The 25,491-nt window shown below is 36.3% G+C and overlaps 1 protein-coding gene across 2 annotated transcripts; it reads right to left on the minus strand.

Moving 5' to 3' along the window:
- LOC141430061 (prolactin-releasing peptide receptor-like) lies at nucleotides 1-25,203 on the minus strand. 2 transcript variants are annotated; one of them, XM_074090604.1, is made up of 3 exons: nucleotides 25,171-25,203; nucleotides 1,655-3,055; nucleotides 1-541 (listed from the first exon to the last, which is right to left on the minus strand). In XM_074090604.1, the coding sequence occupies exon 2, from the start codon at nucleotides 2,963-2,965 to the stop codon at nucleotides 1,670-1,672; it is 1,296 nt and encodes a 431-aa protein (XP_073946705.1). In that variant the 5' UTR covers nucleotides 2,966-3,055; nucleotides 25,171-25,203; the 3' UTR covers nucleotides 1-541; nucleotides 1,655-1,669. The 2 variants fall into 2 exon arrangements, with proteins under 2 accessions (XP_073946705.1, XP_073946704.1); XM_074090603.1 differs by lacking the exon at nucleotides 25,171-25,203 and adding an exon at nucleotides 7,067-7,209.
- Between the last annotated feature and the right edge of the window lie 288 nt (nucleotides 25,204-25,491).

The raw sequence follows: 25,491 nt of genomic DNA on the forward strand, positions 1-25,491 counted from the left end.
TTTATGTGCTAGACCTGTGCTTTATTTCACGAAGGTAGAAGTTACAATTGACAAGCGGTAGTCTTCGTTTAATAGTATGCATTGAAAAGAGACTACCGACCGCCTGTAAATTGTAACTTGTAGCTGCGTGAAATAGGGCATTGTACAGTCGCCATCAGATATTTCGGAGCGGCCAGGGTGGTCAAAAATATCGGCACATGCACTCTATTATTAAGGTATTAGAGTTCATGTATCTATATTTTTGACCACCTTGGCTGCGCCGAAATATCTGATGGCGACTGTACTCACATCGGCAGAAATTAAAAATATCACGAGTGTCATTTCTTAAAATACGTTCATAAGCGATTTGAAATTATAGAATATGTTCAATAGTGAAGGTAATGAAGAAATGATTGTTTTATTATCTCTTTCTACTTTTCTTCATTCCGTTCACTAAGTAGTCTTTGTTTTAGAAAATTCCTGTTTAAAAGTTTGATCCAAAAATATTGTACACTCTCAGGTTATTTTTTGCTCAGAGTTGGATGCGCCACCAACGCCGCACCTGTAAACAAAATTGATAACTTGATTAAATATTCAATGAAACGCGCGAACTTCTGAGAGGCGATCGACTGCTAGCCAAATTAATACGAAACTTGTTATTAGTTTCGCAAAATTATCAGGTGAGCTACGATCGGGCTGGAAAGCTATTAGCAATATTTAACAGAAAGTATATATTTAAGTACTATATATAATTATTATTTAAACGCCAATAAAACATTATTTTTAGTTGGAAGTACAAGTGATAGCTTATGAAGCTGAGGAAGGTTCAATCGTGAAAGTTCCAGCAGGGCTACTACGAAACTCGAAACTCGAAGTTCGTGTCGTGCGGTCCCTCTGACACTTATACTATTTAATACGAGAGCGAGAGGGACGGTAGGATACGAACTTCCAGTTTCGTAGTAGCCCTGCTGCTTCAGTGTAAACAACTTCGCAAGAATAACATTGTCATACCCAGTGTTAATCAGTACCTATTTTATTTGAGAAAGAGAAAGATAATAATAAATAAATAAATATCACAGGACACTTGACACCAATTGACCTAGTCCCAAACTAAGCAAAGCTTGTACTATGCTATGGACACTTGGCATCGGATAAACATACTTATATAAATAAATACATTCTTAAATATATATTATAATAATAATACATTACATTTGATTATTATTATTACATTACATTTGAAATTTACCGCGAGCTTTGCGGTCAAGGAAAACATCGCGAGGAAACCTGCACAACCTGCGAAGCAATTCAACGGTGCGTGTGAAGTTCCCAATCCGCACTGGGCCCGCGTGGGAACTATGGCACAAGCCCTCTTGTTCAGAGAGGATACTTGGCCCAGCAGTGGGATGTATAGGCTGGGATGATGATATATTATTATAATTATATTATTTCTTATATTTCTATTTCTGGTGTACAATAAAGAGTCTTCGTATTGTATTGTATTTGTAAACATCCAAGACCCGAGAACAAACATTCGTATTATTTATACATATATCTGCCCCGGCCGGTGATCGAACCCGGGACCTCAAGCTTCGTAGTCAGGTTCTCTAACCACTTGACCATCCGGTCGGAATAATGGTAATGACAATTAAGTATCTATTATAATATTATTTACCCGGGAAATCAACCGTTAGAATTGACTCTGCGGCGGCGTGCAGTCGAACGACTCCTCGTTGATGAGGCGAAGCTTGACAGACTCGCGGCGCAAGTTATAACTTGTTGAGATATGGCAGTGTTTCACGTCCACCGTTAGAAGATCTTCGTTCAGTTCGACCCCACTCCTCTCCACGTCGGCAGCAGCGCTCGGCTTCCTCTTGTTCCTAAACGATGTTCCCCTCTGAGAACTCAAGTAACTATCCGTCGTCGTATTCCCATTGAACGTCTTCTCTGATGGACCCATTGGATCCAACTGAATGTTAGCCCTCAAATGAGCCGACCTGTCCATACAAGGCAATAACTGCTTGAACTCCTTTCGAAAATTCTCGTTCATCCAAGCGTAAATGAAGGGATTGTAACACGTCGACGACATCGCTACCACGTGACACGTGAAAAACGCTACCAGGTAATACTTCCAATGTATAGCGTACATGTAGTAATCATTGCACAAATTTATCACGTTCAGTGGGAGCCATGACATACCGAAGATTGTCACCATGGCTATCAACATCTGATTCGTCCGACGTTTTCTATTCTTGTCTATTTCCTCTTTCCGAGTATTCTTCGCTACGGCTTTCGCTTTGGCTCTGTCGTTCAACTTGAAACTTACGCAAGTGTAGCAGAAAGCGATTACTATAAACGGCAACACAAATTGCATGATCGATGTTACGGAACCGAACAATTGCCTAAACTGTTCAGAGGGCCAAGTTTCTTCGCAGTACTGATCGGCTTCATAGTACGTCATAAATATAGCGTAAGGCATCGTCACAGTCACAGCAAACGTCCATATCATAAAAATAACTGTGACACACGTCCCTATCTTCATTCTAGGTCTGAATGGGTAAATAATCACAAAGAATCTATCGATAGCTATAGACATAAGTGTCAATGTAGATATGTATACGCTGCAACCTTGTGCAAAAGGCATAATGTGGCATAGGAGAGAGCCCCAGCTCCAAATGCCGTGGAACGAGTAGAGCGGAGTAAAGGGGACGGCGAAAATGCACAGCAATATGTCTGACAGAGCCAAGTTGGTGATGAAGAGATTAGTGACGGTCTGCATGGCTTTGTTCCTTATAACAACGAAGCAAACTAGGGTGTTCCCTAATAGTCCGAGGACGAAGATAACGGTGTAGACTATGCAGAAGCCGGTTTGAACCCATTTGCTGTCGATGATGTTTTCGAAGTCGTCGGGGTGGGGTAGCGAAGCGTTGCGTGTCTTGCCAGAGAGGTTGTGCCGCAAGGCGGAGTAGCCAAACGTGCTGTTCATCTCGCTACAGATTCGGGCAAATAATTCACGCTTCGGCCGGCTTGAACTTTTACGACCTTCGACGGTGGAATTAACAACGGCAATTCAGACCTGTAACAAAACAGATTACACTTTAGCATTCAGTATTGTAGCGGAATGTTAAATTTTGTCGCTAATAAAATAGCAATTACTGTTTTCAAGGTGTTCCAGTTTCAAGGAAATGCGGTGAAGGTTCCATCTAACAAGGTGTCACTTGCGAACTCAATTATTAATTTGTTGTTTGGCTTGTGAAAACGTGAGGCAGAGTTTGTCATTATGCGGAAATGCAGAAGTTTTAATAAGTTTCTCATTTTGTGGTCGCGTAGATAACTTTAGCATCGCATCTCAGTTTTATGTTTAGGGAAAATTCTAATTTGCGAAGATATATAAATATTTTTCAATGGGAAGAACTTTACGTTTAGTGCTGCTACAAGACAAGATACAACCACTGGGTATTATAGGGTAATAGTTCGGTGGGGTAAAGCGGAGTTGAAATTATATTCCGAAGTTAATGAACTTTTACAGGTGGCGTAGAGGTTACATTAGAAAGACTAACCTAAGTTTAAGACCTCAAGCGTGTTTTCAGTTTCCTTTTATCTCGTAAATTAGACACACACACTTTTTGTGTACCTACCACATTGCATTAAAAAGTTCCTAAAAGTTCGTTGGTTAACAAGACTTTGAGGTTCTCCAATATCAATGCAAATACAGCTGATCAAAGCTTAACAAAGCTTAAGTTTGTGCATTATAAATAAAAACTCTATCTCAACGACTGACCATATTTGACACACAGATAAGCTATAACTTACTCACAAAGGATTCTTTTATTCCGTAAAATTGCATAGTTCCGACGGGATTGTGTTTAATGTTTATTTGGACAAAAAACGGTACGATATAAAAAACTAAAATAAAACTTAAATAAACGTTCACAGAGGACGCAGCGGTCATCAGTTACTTATTAATAAATAAAAAACCGGCCAAGTGCGAATCGGACTCGCGCACGAAGGGTTCCGTACCATTAGCTATACAACATTAGACTTTAGAAAAAAACTGGCAAAAAAATCAAGTTTTTTGTATGGGAGCCCCCCTTAAATATTTATTTTATTTTAATTTCTTTATTTATTTTTAAAGTGATTATACAACTAAAGATTCTGTGAATATTCCAAGCGTCTACCTGTTGCCGTTATTAATATCAAGTAAAAAACGGTAAAACAATCACGTTTGTTGTATGGGAGCCCCCCTTAAATATTTATTTTATTGTTTTTAGTATTTGTTGTTATAACGGCCATAGCCATACATAATCTGTGAAAATTTCAAGTGTCTAACTATTACGACTCAAGAGATAGAGCCCCGTGCAGACGGACGGGCAGACAGACAGACAGACTGTGGAGTCTCATTAATATTGTTCCGTTGGCACTCTTTGGGTACGGAACCCCAAAAATTACTCAGTGTGCTAAACTTAAGTAAAATTATGTGGCATGAAAGACAACATACTAAACTTTTGGATTGAACTCTCATAAATATCTTTAAAATAACACTTTATATAGAGGAGGATTACTTAAACCAATATATTTCGAAGAGGAAGAAGCAATAAAATAAATTTATGAACTGGCTCGGCATTGAAATATAGTTACTGCTATTACATTATTCAGAAGCATGTAATGTATATTACTTACGGGTATAAGGAAGCTTCGGATAAAATCCCATGAGATATAATAGGCTATAATTGAATGCCGCCCAATCAATAGCAGGTATCAAAGCATTTTTACCAGACAGCCCGAAGGAATTAAAGTATGTATGTATGTCTGTTTATCTTTTTGGCCCACTTAGTAGCCTAAACGGCCTAACGGTTTTCAAAATTATGGGGTATTAGTTACTAGATTTTATTAGATTCTTCAAATATGCCCCAAGTGCCATAAGGTAGCAAAATACCTATTTCAAAATTGTGTCCGCTAAAAAGAAATAAGGGAGACTTCATTTATTTGATTACTTCCATCAAAAAAGTATGCGATATAAAAGCTAATTTAAAAAAATCAATACCTAAATCCGACTGCTTTAGAAAAACTTTAATCAAAAACAAAAAAGGAAAAAACAACGTTGCATTAAAAAGCCGTGATGGCCTAGTGGTTTAACCTATCACCTCTCAAGCAGAGGGTCGTGGGTTCAAACCCCGGCTCGCACCTCTGAGTTTTTCGAAATTCATGTGCGGAATTACATTTGAAATTTACTACGAGCTTTGCGGTGAAGGAAAACATCGTGAGGAAACCTGCACAAACCTGCGAAGGAATTCAATAGTGCGTGTGAAGTTCCCAATCCGCACTGGGCCCGCGTGGGAACTATGGCCCAAGCCCTCTTGTTCTGAGAGAAGGCCTGTGCCCAGCAGTGGGACATATAAAGACTGGGATGGGATGGGGGCATTACAATTTCAAGATTATTATCCATGGAAACATCGAGACAAAAATTAGCCTATGCGCTATTCCAATCCAGCTATCTACAAACCAAATTTCATCCAAATTTGTCGATCCGTTTTTTTTTTTATGGTATAGGGGGCAAACGAGCAGGCGGATCGCCTGGTGGTAAGCGATTACCGTCGCCCATGGACACCTGCAACACCAGAAGAGTCACAAGTGCGTTGCCGGCCTTTAAGGCCTTTTAGCGTGAAAGAGTAACAACACACACACACACACACACACACACACGTACTCATAAACTTTAGTATTTATAATATTAGTGGGATATCTAAGCTCTAACTACGCATTGATTAATAATTTCATTACAACGAGACACTGAAACAACCACAAATGAACTGAAATTCACAAAAGGCCACGAACAATGCAGGAAAGCCATCAATAAGTGTCCGATAATAAAAAGACAATCGACCGCCTCCTTTTGTCCCCTGATTACAGAAGGTTGGCTGAAAGAAATTAAATTTTCCTCTAAATAAAGAAAGTGACTACCTAAAAGCCTTTTAAGTCGGGCCAAGGAAACGTAATCTCGGTACAGCCAGACTGCGCTTAGAACGGCACGCTCCTCAAAATGATATTTAATGTCTTTAATCTAAACAAGCTTGCAATATTTTAATATCTACAATATCGACTTACTAGCAGCCCGTTCTAGCTTTGCACGGGTGCTACTTTGAATAAGATAAGATAGGAAGTGCCACCAGAGTTAAATAAGTCAGTAACAAATTAAACAAGTCAGTACTTTAAGTAATAAGCAGCATGTTAATAGTATTTTCTCAAACATGCTCGGAAATGTATGCGTTAATGTCATGAAATGGAGACATGAAGTTTCTCATTTATGGCTCCCTACCACCTCCCTACATAACTTCTTGGCCTAGGCCATGAAGTATGTATGAAAATCCATTATAAAACTTTAACAAATCAGGCCAGGATTTGATTTGGCTTTTTACTATTGTAGAAAGCATCGCTATAATTTTCGATTTTAGTACCCTATCCTACCCTTACATTAATAAGTCAGTTTTTTGATACGAAATATGGTCATTCATTTCTAAGCCTGCTTTCTAGCTAGAGCTAGTCTAGAGACTCAGACAATAACAATAATAATTTACATGTAAGGTGAACTTAAAAATTTTCTACATCCACAGTTTCGGCAGTCTTCGTTTATTTTCCGAAGATACACGAACACGAACGTCATCTGTATTCCAACTGATCAAGATAATGAGTTGCTTGCAAACAAGAGAGTACCAATTTGAATAGCTTTTGACATTTGAATTACATTCTATAATCCTAATAATGTTCTTAGTTACATCATAGACGTTACATCAAAAAATATTGTTCTTGATTTGACGTCCATGTGGTTTAATTTTTGTAATTTTCAAATAGAAAGGTATTCCATTTTCATAGGCATTATAAATGCTTAATGACCACCTGCAATAGTTTGACCTTTTCAGAATTAAAAGCAGTATCTTGCGTAGGGTAAATTTATGGGGATAATAACTATGAAATAGCTTAAACATGATTCTAAAGAAAAGTAATCACATACAAGAAAATCAGCAGCAAACCACCAAAACATTTTAAGGTTACTTCCACAGTAAAGGAATCATGCAAATATTCTACTTACTTTTTTAGCCGCACCCACTACGCTCTTAACCTAAACACTGGCCATTGTTAAAAAGAAAAAAAACTGTTCGAATTTGGAATTTGGAGGCCGAATCATATTAAAAATGTATTTGTTTTTGGCAGTCTCATGCCATGTCCGTGACATGCGCGGTGTGTTCCACGCATGCGTCGTGGCAGTAGGGCAATTACATGGGTGAAATTTCCGGCTGGACGATTAAACGCAATATTGGATATTCGCAGAGTTGACGGGTGCTGGGTTAGCATACTAGCGTTTATCGCGGAGATAAAGCATCAATCTATATCACACATATTGGTTAGATAGAGACAAAAGCTTTTTGTCCGTGACAAAATTTAGCGTGCTAGGCTCATTGAGGCTTGCTGAGCTGACACAAAGCGTATTAGGGACAATGGGGGTAATTTTATTGTTATTTTGTGTTAAAATGTGAGGTTTCTGATATGAGTTGAGGAAGTAATATATGACGTCGTTCTCATGTTTATAATAATACCTGACATTGTTTTAATTACTTAGATGTTTCTATCTTGTTTGACGCTTGAAGCTGAAGCTGTAGGTTTGCACGAACATATATGTAAACTATGCCGACAAAATAGACAATAAAAATTTAAAAACAATTTTTTAGAGTACGTACCTCCCATAGACGTAAAGTGGAGGTGTTTTTTTTTCTCATCCAATCTTGTAGTGTGGAGTATCGTTGGATAGGTCTTTTAAAACCACTAGGGGGTTGCTAAAACGATTTTTCGAGTCAGTGATTTTTTTGCAAAATATTCGACTTTAAAGTGCACATTTTCATTAAAATAGAGCGTCCCCCCCCCCCTCTTTAAAATCTAAACCGTTCGGTGGAAAATTTTGAAAAAAATCAGGGTGGTAGTCAGTATATAAATCTTTCAAGAAAAACTATAACGGCTAAGTTTGCTTGAGAATTATTAGTAGTTTTACTCTTAAATAGCAGCCTAAGGTATAAAATATACCTAAACTTGGAATATTCCGTGCAAAATACGAAATTCTTAGAAAAATATTGCTTATTTTGTCATAACAATATAAATTTCTTAAATGAAGAGGTATTCGCCGGTACAAAAGCAAAACGCACTCGTGCAGTAAAACAAAATGTACCTACCAACAACTTAGTCTTGTCAGTAGGACATCTATATTCAAAATTCATCCTTATGACGTTTTTATTAAGAACGTGTCGGTTTTTTTAAAACTGCACGTTCATTTCCTGTTTCACGCGTTAATTTCCTACCTTCTAAACACAAAAAGACATTACGACTAGATTACGACAAACAAAAACACATCCAAATTTGAATCTTGATCAACGCGAACAGGCGAACACCTTTCAGAATGAAAATAAGGCCCCTGTCACACATGCTCGTTAGTAGAACGAGAGCATGCTACTATCGAGCAAATGCTACCTACTAGCATGTGTGAACAGGACATGCTACTATCAGCGTGCTTTTTAGGCCCTGCTATTCATGTCACACTATCATCTAAGCTGCTATTTTCGAGTATGCTAGTTGATGCGGGGGTGAAAAGGGGAAAGGTAATAAGCAAGTGTGAACGCGTTTGCTTAATGAGCATGCTAGCAAATGCTAGTATTGGTAGTGCCACGAGAGTTGCAAGCAAAAAAAGTTACTAAAAGTGAATTCACTCTCTTCTCTTTCTTTCTTTCTTACTTTCTTTCTTTTTAACACGATCATTGCACTGACATTGAACTAACAGGGGTATGCTATCAAAAGGCATGTTCCGTATCGGAGTGTTTGTTTTGAGCATGTTTATTTAGGAGTACACTCAAAACTACCATGCTTTTTGCTAGCAAATATAAACAGTCCATGAGCATGCTTATAAGTAGGGCCCGGAACTTTGCGTGCGGCTATTGACAGATTGTAGGGAGAGAGCACCGCTTCTTATCAATATCATACTATTATCAATGCGGTTAACCGACAGCTGTTAATTAAGTTGTAACTTTAATACATAATTGTAAATATATTTTTGCTTGGAATATTATTATAAAATACTTTATATTGGCGGTAAGAACTGAAGGAATACAAAATAATATTTTCTCAAATTATTTATTTTATTTTCTTTTTTTTATCAAAGGGTAACGTTCAGTGGTCTCAGACGGATATTTTCTCAAGTTATAAAATATAAAGGTATTCGTAATTATAGTGATTTCAAGAAAGCAATTTTTTCATCATTGACCGCTGAAAAAAGTACGTATCAGGTTTTATTTCATAAAAACATTGTCTTTAACGATAACATCGATAAAAAGCGGTGCTCTCTCCCTGCAATCTGTCAATAGCCGCACGTAAAATTCCGGGCCCTACTTATAAGCTTGCTAGTAACGAGCACATGTAACAGTAGCTTTACTCTTGTTTTATGTTTTTTTTTTATCAACGTGCGTTTGCAGTACCAGCCAGCCAGCCATTTTGTAAGGCTGTGTAGGTACTGACGACATTAATGAATTAAATTATAGCAGCTGTCTTCCGAGCGTGTAGTCTATCATAATTTGAGATTCTCTATTGTTTTCGACGGTTAATATTCCGAATTTGATTTACCTCCCGTGTTACGGGGGAGAAAATGAGGACTTTAATGTTAATTTTCTCAAAATGACCGTAAAAGTTGACATTATTCTTTACATATCAGAAGGTGAAGTGCATAGTTTATGGTCAGCGAAAAATTAAAAAGTTAAAACGATTGCAGGCGCGCTAGCTCGACAATAATGAATTAGCGCGCCTGCAATCAGTCACATTTTTTTTAAGTTAAAAAGGCCATGGCAATATTGGCACAAGTCGTATACATACAGCCAAGTCTAATGGCCGGTATCAGATATTTTGTTGGAACTCCGGACTTTTTCTATTCTGTCTGAAATGGCTTATGGTGTTTTCGAAAAATACACCTGCAGTTTATTTTTTAATGAAAAAAGGCGGGAAAGCATAAGAAAAATATTGGAATAAAATTAAATTTTTACTATATTTTGAGAAAAAGTTTATTCTATTTCAGAATTATTCACCATTTTTGAGAAAAGCTTTATATTAGTCTCGGCTGGAATAGCAATTGCTGGCTTCGTATTAGTTAAACGGACTCGCAAGCTCGTCCGTTTAATACTCATACTCAGTCAGCAATTGGCTACTTCCAGGCCACGACAATAATCTACTATTGATGTAAGGGCGGAGATAATGAAGTTATAAATTTACGTGCGACAAGTTTTCAGTCGGGGAAGTGTGGGTGTAGTCGATGCGTAGGAAGGCTCTTGTATCTAATGGATAAAAAAACTGGGTTATTTTGTGTGATTTTCAATAAAATTACTTGTCAGAAAAAAATGTTATTCACAGGATGTTTTTATTAATTTTATTTAACCAACAATGTTCGTAGATACCTCACGTGTTATTTTTGATTTTCGTTAACTGGGAACATTCAATAGATGAAATTAAGTTAATTTCTTCAGACACTAGTGGCATATTTCTTATTGTTTAAAAGATAATCAAGAACTAAGGCAATTAATTATGTACAGTAAAACTGTGTAAATTCTTAATTTAAAAGAAGGTTAACAAATGTTTTTTATGTATATTAAGTATGCTTTTTTTTCTTTGAATAATGATTTATTCTTTTGATTGTCAATGCAACTAAACAGTACACTGACTTACGAGCAATAAACGGTAACGCATCCGGCAAACCATTAAATATTTAAATTCACATAGTAAAATAAAAATAAAATCTTATCATTTCATTACAATCTATTGATTTTCGCTATCGACAGCAAAACTACCCCGTTAAGCCATATTTGCCGCGATCGGAAACCGCTTTGTGCGGCCGGACGCGCGCTTGAGTACAACTATTTCCCGCGACACGACACCGTCTTGCCTAGATCGCTTTCTAATTGATATTCTCGTGAATATTCTCTTTTCGAATGATAAAAGGAGTTATAGTAAAATTTATCTCAAAATAATGAATGCCATAACATTTAATTGTTGACAATTCAAACTGGCTATCGCTACAGGTTTGCTAAAACAACGATATTTAAAAAAAAAAACTAATAAATATATGCCTTCACCGTTATTTAATGATGACAAAACTTACATTAGTAATAAGATAAGTATTTTTGTTGCTTTTTGGTTGCTAGGCTAAATCCGGAGCCTCAAATGGCCTCAAATTTAAGATCTTGGACTTGGTTGTCTTGGACACACACACATATACCCACACGAATACGCACGCGCGTACATACACACACACACACACACACACACACACACACACACACATATATAAATTGCGTTATTGCGATTATAAACGCGAATAGTAAGATTGATTTTCATATTAACTGCACATTTTGTTTTCACACCTGTACTTACTCTTCTATCGCCATTTCGCTCTATTGTTTTAGTGTATAACGCGTGTAAGTGCTTTCCGAAGAAACGTTTTTACGGAACCCGGAGCCGTGTTGAGTGCAAAGTGTTTATTCAGTCAACACTCATTTGGGAGGGTTCCTCTGCGTGAAATAGGCTTTGAATGGAGTCAAATACAACGTTTGATAAATGCACATAAACTTTTGCTGGACATAGGCCTCTCCAGTTGCACGCCACTGAGCACGATCCTCGGCCAGTCTCATTCAGTTCTTGCCAGCTAACCTGCGAAGATCATCGCTCCACCTAGTCTGAGGGCGTCCTACGCCACGCTTGCCGATTCGCGGTCTCCACTCAAGAACTCGTTTGCCCCAGCGGTTATCAGTTCTTCGACTGATATGGCCGGCCCACTGCCACTTCAGTTTGCTTATCCGGTGAGCTATGTCGATGACTTTAGTTCTGTGTCGGATCTCCTCGTTTCGAATTCGATCCTTCAGAGAAACTCCGAGCAGCTCCGAGCTTTTGTCTATTATATACAAATAATTTCTACCGTGAGACTCACTCATATGAGCTAAACTCTATTTAAGACGTGAGTTACCCGAGTTTATTACATTAAGTAATAATTACTACCAATTTCTAATAGTCAGATTGGCTTGATATGGGGTATGTGTCTGCTAAATAGTAGGTACTCGGTCCCGGCTGTATACAGTCAGTATTAAAGGCCAAATTGTAAAATTCACAAACTTAACGAGTGATAGGTATTGATGTGACTCATAAGATCGACTCGACATCAAAGAAACTCACTTTTTTAACCTCCTTTTGCATGAATATGTTACGGATTTTAAAAACCTCATAAATAAGAACCCTTGCACTGACTGCGCACAATTCACTATCTAAAATTTAGATAGATATGTTCAAAAATAGAACAGTGTTTATACAGCTACAGCTATGCCAATTTATTACAATTTAAAGTGCATTCAAAGAAATTCGAATAATCTCCTGTCTGAAATGGGAATCGAACCGGCCAAATAGTAAAAAAAAATCTGTAATTTTGCAGTACTGATCAAAAACTCAATCATAAGGATATTTTTTTTTACTTTTAACATAACATCTTAAAGAAACGGTCGACCATGTAATTGACATTTATAGTTTCAAGAAAATGTATACAATTGTATTTTTTTACTACTTGGTGGGTTCGATTCCTGGTTAGACAGAGTATTTTCCAAAAAAAAAACTGAATGAAGTTTAAATTGTTTTTAAAACCAAAATCTTCTCCAATCAAAGTCTTTTCCAATGTTTAAGATACTTTCCATGTGGCATAATCGTGGGACAGCCTGTATACATGTGTGTTTAGTCAAACTAACCCAACCATCTGAAAAATATTCCAGAATAATTTGAAGACATCTTGTATAATTAGCCAACCAGCTTAGCCGCTCACCGCAAATTCGACGAGACAAAATTAGGATCTTTTGACAATAATTTAATTTAAAATAACGATGTTTTTGAGCACATAATATCAAATTGCGGTTAAAGATAAACTGGGATGAAAGGAGCGTCAAGATGCCATCTTAAAATGTCTCCTCAGAAATGTGAAATTGAATGACATAGCTTCCAAAACTTTTTTGTTTCTTGTAAAGGTTGATTGATTATACCTACTTTGTTTGATGCTTTACACCTGACAGTTTTCAGAATTTTACGGACATTACGTTTGAAATGTACCACGAGCTTTATATCCGATTTACAAAAAGGAGGAGGCTCTGTGTTCGACTTTTTTTGTGTATTTTTTTTTTCATTGACCCCGCGCGTAACTAGGTATAGTCAAATACAAAAAGTTGATGCATACACGACTTTATTAACTAACATTAAGGTTGTGTATTAGATAATCAAATCAACTTCTAAGCACAGTTCGATCAATATTTTGTAAGTCACTTACTTCGAAGATATTTAAATCAACAAAGTTTTATAACTTTGACCGTATCTTTGTAGTTGACTCTACCGTCACACGTGCGGAAAATTTCACCTGCGAAGCAATTCAAGGATGTGTGTGTACAAAGTTCTCAACACGCGCTGGGTGCGTGGGAACTGCAGCCCAAGCCCTGACTGACTGAGAGGAGGCCTGTGCCCAACAGTGGGACATGTATAGGTATACTTATATTAGATTATCCAATATGAATTACAACATTGTAACAGCAAACTACTTATATAACCTTATCAACTTAGGTAAGTTGAAAACCCCCCGACATTGTCATTTCAAGGTTCAGTATCTCAAAAACGGCTGAACCGATTATTATCAAACACAGCTAAAAACCTTCGCAAGGAAACTCGCTTTCACGTAAAAAAACCGTAACGAAATCGATCCATCCGTTTGAGAGATACGATCCAACAGACAGACATGCATTGGCGTCAAGCTTAAAACTCATAACACCCGACCCCTCTTTTTGAGTCGGGAGTTAGTTTAAAAACAGAAGGGTGAGAGGCCCTCCCTCTTATCTTTTATTTAGATAAAGTCTGGATAAGTGTAAAGGTGATGGCTTTATCTTATTATATGTCATAAAAAAATCCGTGTGGTGTCGGGTTAGAATTACACCCCTCCATTTATTTCGTGGATGTCGTAAGAGGTGACTGAGGATATAGGTTAAGGTATACCGTAGGCGACAGGCTAGCAACCTGTCACTATTGTACCTTTTTTGTCAAACTTAAAATATAAAATTGCAAAAAGTGGCTCCGAAGCGGTAACGTTTCGTGTGTTCTGCCTACCCCATTTGGGAATACAGGCGTGATGTTTGTGTGTGTGTGTGTGTGTGTGTGTGTGTGTGATAAAAAAAATCGTTCAAAAGGACAGCCACTTTTCATCATTTGTCGCATACAGCCTGCGGCTAAGCCGACCCTCATCAAACTGACATGTAATTAGGAAAATGGCTTAAATACTGAAACCTAAATAACGTGCAGGTAACTGATTTATTATTTATTATACGAAATGTTTACTCAAAATGGCTACGCCATTTTGATTACTTTTTACGCAAACAAATACTTTTCAATTAATCATCTCGGGCTGTGTCCGTCCCATACTGTAGGACATGAGCCTGTTCTCAGCATGATGAATAAGGACTTGGGCTTTAGTTCTTAGTTTTCAATTGTCATCATCATCATGTCAGCCGAAAGACGTCCACTGCTGGACATAGGCCTCCCCCAAAGCTCTCCACTCAGACCGGTCTTGTGCTTTCCGCATCCACCGCGATCCCGCGATCTTAACCAGGTCGTCGCTCCGTCTTGTTGGAGGCCTACCGACAGCTCGTCGTGTCGTGTTTTCAATGAGGGCTATCGCGTATGAATTCACCACTAGAGGCGCTAGTGTAGCGTGAGGTCTCCGAAATGTCAAATCTCATAGTTTTTGGGTGAGCTACGCGGGTTTATTTATAATTAGAATAATTTTGTGAATATTTTGCAATACCTGAAATTAATTATGGCAAATATGCGTTCCGGGGCATTTAATGTCTGTGTTTTGAGACAGTTTTGTCTTTCGGAAACCTTTGTCCTCCCTTTTTTCCGAACAAAACGGGGACTATGCAACACTGTGGCATGCTCGATATTTTTATGGTACGGTTTTAAGGTGTATTAAATATGATTTTAATCTAAACTTTGTTTTCACGCCCGTAATAACAGACTTTGAAAGCCATACTTAAAAACCTCACGCAACAGTGCGCCATCTAGTGAGACAAAAAACGATAGCCCTCATTGGAGTTTCGCATACATTCAAAAAAAGGAGAGTAGTTATGACGTCATCTTTTTTTTGCATGGGAAAAATGAAATTTTTGTTCTGAAACCTATCGTGTGTAGTATCTAATGAAAGGACTTACTAATCCGATTGTAAAAATATTTCACATCATTATATTTTAGTCACTTGTTTTAAATAAAAATAATAAACATTTTCAAAACATACCAAGTTTGGGCTACTACAGAGATATGATACGGTTGAATCATTATTCGTAAAATATACCTAAAATGATATGGAATAGCCTCGTACCCAACCCCAAGAAAGCAATTTTGAAAATATTTACATTTAATATTTAATTTATTTTTTTATATTACAAAACGTGATAAAATCACAATTAGTTGAAACAGGCATAAAAGATATTTGCTCATTATTAGCAATTATTATTATTGGTTCGCTTTTGATTCAAATGTTTGTCGTGAGCATGTACCCCGCTGCCGCTCCCTGCCTGCTTCCCTTTCTTGCTCGCTCGGCGGCCGGCGGAGCACTCAGTCACTCACGAGCTAAATGTAAATATTTTCAAAATTGCTTTCTTCGAGTTGGATATGAGGCTATTACATATCATTTTAGGTATATTTTACAAATAATGATTCAACTATATCATATCTGGAGCAGCTCAAACTTGGTTTGTTTTGAAAATTATTTTTATTTTAATTTTAAAAAAGTAACTGAAATATAATGATGTGATATATTTTGAAAATCGGCTTAGTAAGTCCTTTCATTAGACACCACACACGATAGGTTTCGTAACAAAAAAAAAATGGTCGTACAAAAAAAGATGACGTCATAACTCCTCTCCTTTTTCGTTTTTTGATTCGTATAGCCTAAAGATCAATCGTTCCGATTTTCATGCTTTTAACACGATTTGCAGCTTTTTGTGGCGCACCGCTAGCACTATTAGAAATAAAGTGGTTCGACTCTACCTACTTAGTATACTATAACCTAGCCAAAAGAAAATAAGGGCCACTTGAGTTAGATCGGTAAAATCAAAAATACGTTTACGTCTTTATTTGAATACATTCAGCAGAATAAACAGTATTTGTATTGTGTTATTTTGTAGGTATTAATAAAACTATTTTTCAACAAGAAATGCTAGATAAATTTATATTTATGTATTAGAATTTTCGTTTTACCGATGCGTGGCCCGTATTTTCGTTAGGATAGTATAGTATTTTTGATATTTATGTTATTTTTTGTCTAAATAATAAACAAAGTTCCTGAAGAAATGTATGTTTGGTCTGAATAATTAATATTATTCCTAGTATTCCCAAATCTAGCAATTTTCATGAAAAATAACGTTATTTTTCGTTCCTTATTTCTCTTCAAATATAAAAATTCCATTTTTATGCGAAGTACCACTATAGATTTTGGTGCCCACAGTTTTGTATGAAAAAGTGGGTTACAGCGTTTCGTTTGCACGCCGCTGCCAGTCACTAGAACAGCGTTGAATGAACTTCTTTATAAATAAAGCTAGTCATAGATAACCCTGTATAACCATAAAATACCGCAGGCTCAAATGGGTAACGTGAAAAACTAGTCACGAGTCCTAAAGTTATGTAAGTACCAGTGGCGTAGCGTCAGATGTATTCGTGGTAAAGTCGAAGCAAAAGTTCGTATACATTATTTTCATAAGTCATGTATGTCCTGTAGTCCTGTTTTGTAAATATTGGGCAAGCCGATGGGAATAGGGTAAGTCGCCACTGGTAAGTACTTTAGTTAAGATACGGACAGAAAAAAAAGTTTTTCTTTTTTTACTGTCAGAAATGTTTTTTCGAAGAAGCTTATAAGACTGTCATCATTTTTAACCTCGGCTAGGATTTTGTTTTCGCTTATAAAATGTATTAATTGTTTATTTGACTCATGAACCGCAATAATCTATAGTAGCCTAGAAATTAAAGGTTTATCTTTGATATCTCAAACATAGGATAAAGAGTATTTTTTAAACAAATTCATGTGTGAAATTACGTAAGGTCACGGGTGAGCAAATTAATTGTTGTAGTTCATGGATTAATGTAAATATGATTTTAGCATGGGCGGCGGGATGCGGGGTAAAAGAAAGTAAGTACATAGAACTAAAAGTAAGGTACAGAATGAAACCTCTAAATGCACCTCCCTATATGCAGGTGCGAGATACAATGCCCCCATCTGAAAATATTCCTACTGGCTGGCTGGCTGGGATTTTAGTATTGGACATATGCTATTTGTGCAATATAAAATACATTACGTTGAGAGGTTCCTACAAAGTATACGCTGTAAACTGCAGACGTAAGGAAGTTTTAAGTGGACTATAGTGTAAGTTTGTAGAAAGTATTTTAGTGCCCAAGTCTCTCCAAATGTAACTAGATCGAAGCAGAAGTTTCAACTGTCTCGATAGTGAGGCAACTTTGGCATATTTGAAGAACTATCATTTGCGTAAGAAGTTTTACTTGTACACGATAAACACGACTGGTCGTGGAAGTGATAATGGACTACAAAGAATTACTTTGCTCACCCGCGACCTTACGATCACTACGTCTATGCATCAAATGGGTGTTTATGCAGGTTCTCCTCCTCTAGGTGCACTGTAAGATTACAAACAAACATCACACAAATCCAACTACTAAAAAAAGTTTTACTGCTCATAATACGTAAGGTATACGCGTTGAATTGACTGAATGCGTAAACAAAATGTTTCGAAGGAGTTACATTTTATAAAGCTGACTTTTACTGAATACAGCTAACTAACCTGCCAGTCCAATTCGGACCCATTTTGCCTTTTAGCACGTCCGAATTGAATATCGAATAAAAACTGTGAGAGACGTGAATATGGCTTCACCGCAGACGTGACGTGTGTGGTGGATGGGTACTTCCATATTTCATGAACTGTTGAATAACCCAATATTTCGTGATTCAAGATCCTACTAATAATGATAAATGTAATGTGTTTGTTTGTGTGTGTGTGTGTGTGTGTCATATTTGCTCTTTCATACTAAAACAGATTTAGATTTGGATAATATTTGATTTACAGGTAGCTGGATCTTCGGAATAATATAGCTACATTTATTTTTGATATTTCTGCGAGATCACGATGCAAGTAAAGTCCCTAAATCTTAACCGCTAAGCGTATTGTTTTTAATTTTTCACGAGTTTTCTTCATGTAAAGTTATTTTTTAAAGATCCAGTGGCAATTTTAATAATATTTAAATAGAAAAATCCCGACAGTATAATTAATCTGCAATTCATTATTTTTCTTATTTCGAAGGTTGTCACGAATAAATGATTTATTTATTTCGTTCTTTCTTTCTTTACTTAGGTTAAGTAATAATTATTGATCGTACGAAACCGCGGGTAAAGAGTGTATACCACATATTTCTGTAATATTAACATGCGGTAAGTTCGCCATTTTATTACGGTTCGGATGACGTTAATAATGTATATTTTTGTGTTAAGCACGTACCAATATAATAAATCGAGAATTTGACTCACGCTCAGGACCTGTATTGTATTGAGATAATACTAGGTGTGGCTTACTTGAATTGTGCATCGATATAACCAGGGGTGTGCAAGGGTGCAGTATGCCGGGTATGCACGTACCTACTCAAAATGCGAATCTAGAAAAAGGACATTTACAATTCACCATAGCGCCGGGTGTTATATTTTGAAGATTAGAAATAGGGTAAGCGTACCAGTTAATGAACAGTGCTAGTGAATGAACTAAACGCATTTTTTTAAATAATAAGAATTTTGTACGTTTCAAACACGCCTCGTATTTTTCTTCGTTTAGCATCTTTACTTGTTAGGTTCTGGTAAATTTGCTTCGACTCCTAAGCAACACTTTTGAAATGGCAACGATATAAAGTGGACGTACGTATGTTGTTCTATGGAGCAGCACCAACGAAGAATCGGTGACATTGATCCAAATATATTATCTATTCGAACAAACATATTTTATATGGGTTCATTAACTGGTTTAAGTTTTCCAGTGAATGGACAATGTTGTCCATTTATTAGTTTCCAAGATCTAGTGAATGAACAATAACTTATTTTTGTACTTTAATTATTTTAGGACATGGAATCGACCAAATAAGTATATTGAATGTAGTTGTGTTAATATACTCGTAACTTCGCTTTTGTATTTTTATAATATAACCAAACATCATATTTTATTAATTCATTGGTTCCATTTGTTCATTCATTTTGCGTTAATTCACTGGTGGTTTTCAATTTTTTCCCTTAAATAGTGCTATATGTTCAAATTGTGCAGTAATACTGTTGAATAATGGTGATATTAACCAACTAGAGTAGTAGGTATTTTAAAGTAACTATGCCCAACTGACTAAAATTAATTTTCAAAGTCGAAAAATTCCTTAAGTGTTAATTCACTGGTACACTTACCCTACCTTCTTTTTTGATGCTCCTTTGAAAATGGCAGCTTAAAAGTGTTATACCTAATAACATTATATGTATAATATTTGGAACAGGCTAACTAGGTATTAGCTTTTATTTGATAACTATTATTTTTGTAATAAAAAAATGGGTTGTAATCAACGCAGCTTCTTTAAACTGTCATTTGTGCCTTCAATTTTAATTATTTGTCTACTAAATTAACAAATCAGCGACTAATTTGAAGCGCCTAATAAATAATTTTCAAGCGACCGTATATTGTGTAATCCAAGCTACGTTTTAATGAATCAGCATGACGATTATTATAGCAACTAAATTTGTGATATGTCTACAAATGTTAAGTTTCTAATAAGTGTCTATATTGTATTTGAACAATTTGAACAGACTCTAATTTAATCCTATTTTTATAAGGCTAAGTCGGGACTTCTATTTTCTGCTTTGAGGTCTAAAAGGCAAAGGACAAACCTATCATTTTTATAGAAACATCGAGGATAATGATCGAAAAGTATAAACACATGGCTAAAATCCAACAGCAAAGATCATTTGTGAAGCAATATTATCTGGGCTGCTATAAAAATAAAACCCAACATCGAAGTTAGCCTTCTGAACCTAACCTTTCCAAGTCGCTTCTGCTCCAAACCGTCTTGCTCGCTCGCTTCGCTCGCTAGTACATACGACTTGCGACTACATGTGACTTGTTACGGTATTCTGAATGCAGCACGCTCATTGGCGGAGCCGGCCGGTTCCAGCGCGTGCGTGCTCTCGTTCTCGCGCAGCGCACCACGAGGTGTGTTGCTAATGTTTCATTAAAAAAGAAGACGAATTATTAATTTAGTTGCTAAGTCATTATTTGCGATGCTCTTTATTGGGGGTTGATTAAATTAGTAGACAGATACTGAAACTCGAAAAAAAAGTAGCTGATTTATAATATTATTTTTAAGTCATCAATTTTGAAGATAATATATTTATCGGTAAGCCGAGTTACATTAATTGTTTTTTGTGAATTGTCAGTCGATTTTGCACAATTTGCTGGTTTTGTTGTTCTATTAACCCGTTTCTAACATACAAAAAAAGACGTTCCGTTGCGGATGCTGAATAAATCTTTAGTCGATGCACTTATTATTTCCCAAAAAAAAACAACCCTATTTTTTCATACGGACGCCATATACCTACCCTATATAATTCCGACAGTTTTGACGAATCTAATGTTTCTTATGTTGAAAATCATCCAACCTTTTATACTAGGTACAACAGAGAGGACCAAAGAAACAAACATACACGCATACTTACATACTTAAAGGTATGCGTACGCTCAAAAAACATCTCTCTTTTAGTAGTGGGGTAAAATACACCGTATACTTAACAGATTAATGTCCGTATAAAGGCCTATATGCTCAAACTCGTAGACTAATCCCTCAAAGATAATAGCGACTTAGACTTGCTAATATGAGAGGAGAAAGGCTCCTTTGACTCGGTAAGTCTTGTAACTAGCTCGGTTTGCAGCTTTTTAAAGCCTTGAGAATGTAAAAAAGCTAAGAGAATTGAATGCAAAACTGGTTTCACATTCAAAGTATAAAGTTCTGTACAAATGCAGCAAATATTCATTACTAGAGTTTACCCGTGGCTTCGCACGCGTAAACTATTCGATCTGGTAGTTACAATTGAAATTCCGAGATTGTACAAAATTCCTCTAGGAATTCCCGAAATTTATATCGTGATCTTCATTGAGGTTGTGTTAAGAACAACTGTACAAAATTTCGTGACTCTAAACCTGTGCTACACGCCTAAATTCACACAAAAACCGCAACCTAACATTACTCCCTACAACATGTGACGCACGTTATTGAGTAATAGCTAGTAAGCACGAATTAGCTAATAAATATGTGTAATTAATCTTTAAGTCCGTGCTTATACTTAGACTATCGAGAATAAAACATCTCTGATACCATTAAACTTCTCGATCTCCCTCAACCTACTTCATGGCGACATTGCCCAACGAACGGAAATTGAAACATCGAGAATTACCATCATAGAAGACATCAAGAAAGCAGGATGAACAGTGAAGAAAAGTTTTAAGTTATGAAGATAATTATTATGATTAATTAAGAAGACTCGGCGGTAAATTTGGAAGGAAGAAGATTATCGGGAATTATACCACAATTTAGACTCATTTTTGAAGAAACAAGATTCGTTCAAGATTACACTAATTATTAAGAAGAACGAACAGCGTTGTCCAGGGTTAACCCGGCTCGCAACTCAGAGGTGTCCAGAGAAATCCCGGCCCTTGAATTTATCTCTTTGGAATGACTGATCCTTCGAGTAGACTAACGAAATTTAGGTTATATTTGGAAGAATTTAATTTCAACTTGAGTACGTTCCCGGACGATATAATGCAGCCGCAGATGCATTGAGTCGGTTACCATTAAATAGCGAAGATTTAAAGAGCATCAGGACACACGTTGTATCAGTCACGACAAGAGCACAGGCAGAAAAACAGAGCAGGCAACTAACATGTACTAATAACAACGTAAGACCAGGTACATCCGCAGATTTACCCGCAGATGATCTACCTTAAATACTTAGTGGATATTCTCAAAGCACCTAAAAATTGTGTAGTAACTCAAATTACCAGATAATAAATAATAAATGCCAAAATATAACAGTGAGTGATAAAGGATGTTTTGTGTACGAACCGAATAAATCATGCATTCATCTATTATCCCGATTGTTATCTACCGTAAGTGTGTTAGCGAGGGAATTAGAATTATTTTGCAGAAAGTTAGATATAAGTGAAGTTTTTATAATTAAAGATATCCAGAACGCAGCTAATTTAAAAGCATTCTTTGCAAACTATACGTGTGAAATTCCTAGAATCCTTGTAATAAAAGGTGTTCAGTACAAGACTGGACATATAAAAATACGCGTGTAAAAACACTTTAATGTTATTATTGTAGAATTGCAACATTTTTAGTTTTAAGAAAAAACATAGGTTTGTCTATGTTTTCGCTCTCTCTGCTCAGCCTTCCTATTCGCTGGCTGTGCTTTGTGCATTTTTTATGTAAAATTACTTCAATAAAGTGATTAATATTTAATCTCGCATTTGTATTACACAAAAGGTGTACGAAAGTTATGACAAAGATGAAATCAGAGTAATTTTAAATAACTTCCATCTGTTACCAACTAGCGGTCACGCGGGGCGGGGGTAAACAGAATGCTAATTAACATAAAAAGATATTATTTTTGGCCAGGAATGACCAACGATGTATATAAATATGTAAAGAAGTGTACACATTGCCAATTCAACAAACACACTAATAAGTATTAAGGTGCCAATGGTGATAACCACAACACCAAGTACATCTTTTGAAAGAATTTCTTTAGATATACTAGGGCCCTTAGATGCGGATAATTTAAAATTTAAGTATATATTAACGATTCAGTGCGAGCTCTCAAAGTTCGTCGACGCTTAACCCTTAGAACGAAAAGACACTGAATATGTAAGCAAAGCGTTTGTAAACAATATAATTCTAAGATACGGCGTACCTAAGGATATAACAGATCAAGGTACCGAATTTATGTCTAGTGTGTTTACTGAAATATGCAATTTGTTAAATATTAATAAACTCCACTCAACTGCATACCACCATGAAACAATAGGCGCATTAGAAAACACACAAAGAGTCTAGGAGCGTACCCCAGGATATAATGCAGCAACAACAACACTGACTGGAGCAGTTGGTTAACCTATTGGTGTTTTTCATACAATAATACCGTACATACCGAGACACAATATACGTCATATGAGTTAGTTTTCGGTAAATTATGTAACTTACCAAACCTTTTGACCGTAAAAAGTAAATTAAAGAATCTCCACCACAAAAACTTACAAACGGGAAACCTTACTATGAACAAACAATAAAAGTGTCAAAAACTATTGCGACGTTTTCGTACAGCAATCAGATTCAAGAGCATAACTTTCGCGCGAGGGACTAAAACTACACTTTATAGCATAGATAATATAAGTTGCTACGCTTAAACTTTGTTTATCATTTTTATTTGCGGAGCGCGATCTACATAGATAAAGTTTTAGCATGAAGCCGTGAAGCAAAAGTCCACTGGTGAGAAAAAGCGGAAATGACTTAGCAAATAACGCATAAACATTATGTTTTTTTTTTAATCGATAACACAATATATTACATTAAAATTCATTAAAAACTACAAAAAAAAATTTAGGTACGATAAAATTAAAACAATACATATATTTTTTTTATTGTTATAAAAATTCATTCTACTTTCGTCATTTGCACTCATAATTAATAACACAACAAGGGCTTAGTCAAAAAAATATAAGGCTACAATTTGGCAATAAACTCGATTTCTTCAGTCTAATAATAGTCCCACAATCATTCATAGGAAACTTTTTTTCTTAAAACAGAGACAGCAATAGACTTCAAATATGAATAAAATTGTAATTACCGAACAGATTTCGATTAAATTCATATGGTACTTTTTTAAATATATCCTACAACACTGATTAATATAATCTATTAAATTTATGTAACTGAACGCTCTCCAGAACAGCCGTGGCTAATTCTTTTCTGGTCATATTTATAACTGTCAAGACAACGTTAATAATGAAGGAAAATGTTTGAAAAATTGAAGGGAAAAAAAAACAAAATTCTTCATTAATTCACTCGTGCCAAGTGAATAAGGAGAAGAAGTGCTATTCAATAAATGAAGACACTGACACATGAGATCGCTTTATGCGTCTTGCTTTTCCTTACTCTTCCATCCTCCCTGGCCAGTATTGAAGTATCAACATAGTAATCGATACACTTTCAACCCCGGGGATAGTTTAAACTCGTTACCGACTCGGGAAAAGGAGTATAAAATCCTTTCATCTTTAGCGATCCAAACTTAAAACATTGACCTTGCAACTTGATACACGAGGTTCATATATTTTATAGCTTCTAATTCAGATCAGTCGACAGAAACGATTAGTTACTAGCTGTTGCCCGCAACTCCTTCTGCGCAGAATTCGTTTATCCCTATCCCGCGGGAATCCCAAAAAACCGGCCAAGAGCGTGTCGGACACGCCCGAAATAGGGTTTCGTAGCCATTACGAAAAAATTAAGTAATATTGTTCTAAGGATTTCGTGTTTTAGTAGCATAGTAAAACTACAAAGTAACCTATAGTAGCTTCCCTCCATCTGTCTAAATTAAAAACACTTTAAAAAACTTCATAAGTTCAGCCTTTTACACTGTTTTACCGCGCGTAATTAATTATCTTAATTCTTGATCATCTTTTAAACAGAAGACTCATGTCTTAGAAAAACTTCATTTGACCTGTTTGAACGGTCTCCTAAAGTGAAAGGAAATTAAAAGTAACACGTTGTAGACATAATATACATAACCAGCGACGCTGCCTGGCTCCGCGCGGGTGTAGCTTTGTTTAAAGGGAGGTGAAAAATGTGAAGTTACTGTCTTTGATTATGATTACGTATAGTTTCTTTATTTTCCGCCTCTTTGTTTCAATATTACACCCGTGTGAAGCCAGGGCGGGTCGTTAGTGAATTATAACATGGCTTACTCACGGACATGTCGTTTCTCAAGCAGCAGGATCGTTGTCACTACTATTATAAGATAGGTACTACGTAACACTCCCTCCGTAGAAATATAATTTAGACGAAGGCATGATATTCTCATAACTTGTCGCTATTTCAAACCCATCTATTTTAAGTAGTTATGTTTTATTTCTGAGAGAGAGAGAGAGAGAGAGAGAGAGAGAGAGAGAGAGCATTTATTTACACATATTCAATCGACAAGGTAAAATAAACTATGTACGAAGGAAAAACATAGAGTTGCGGCAAGCCACAACGCTAGTTTTCGGTGGAAAACATTTAAAACTAAACATA

This window comes from Choristoneura fumiferana, chromosome 8, assembly GCF_025370935.1.
Source record: "Choristoneura fumiferana chromosome 8, NRCan_CFum_1, whole genome shotgun sequence".
Lineage (NCBI taxonomy): Eukaryota > Metazoa > Arthropoda > Insecta > Lepidoptera > Tortricidae > Choristoneura > Choristoneura fumiferana.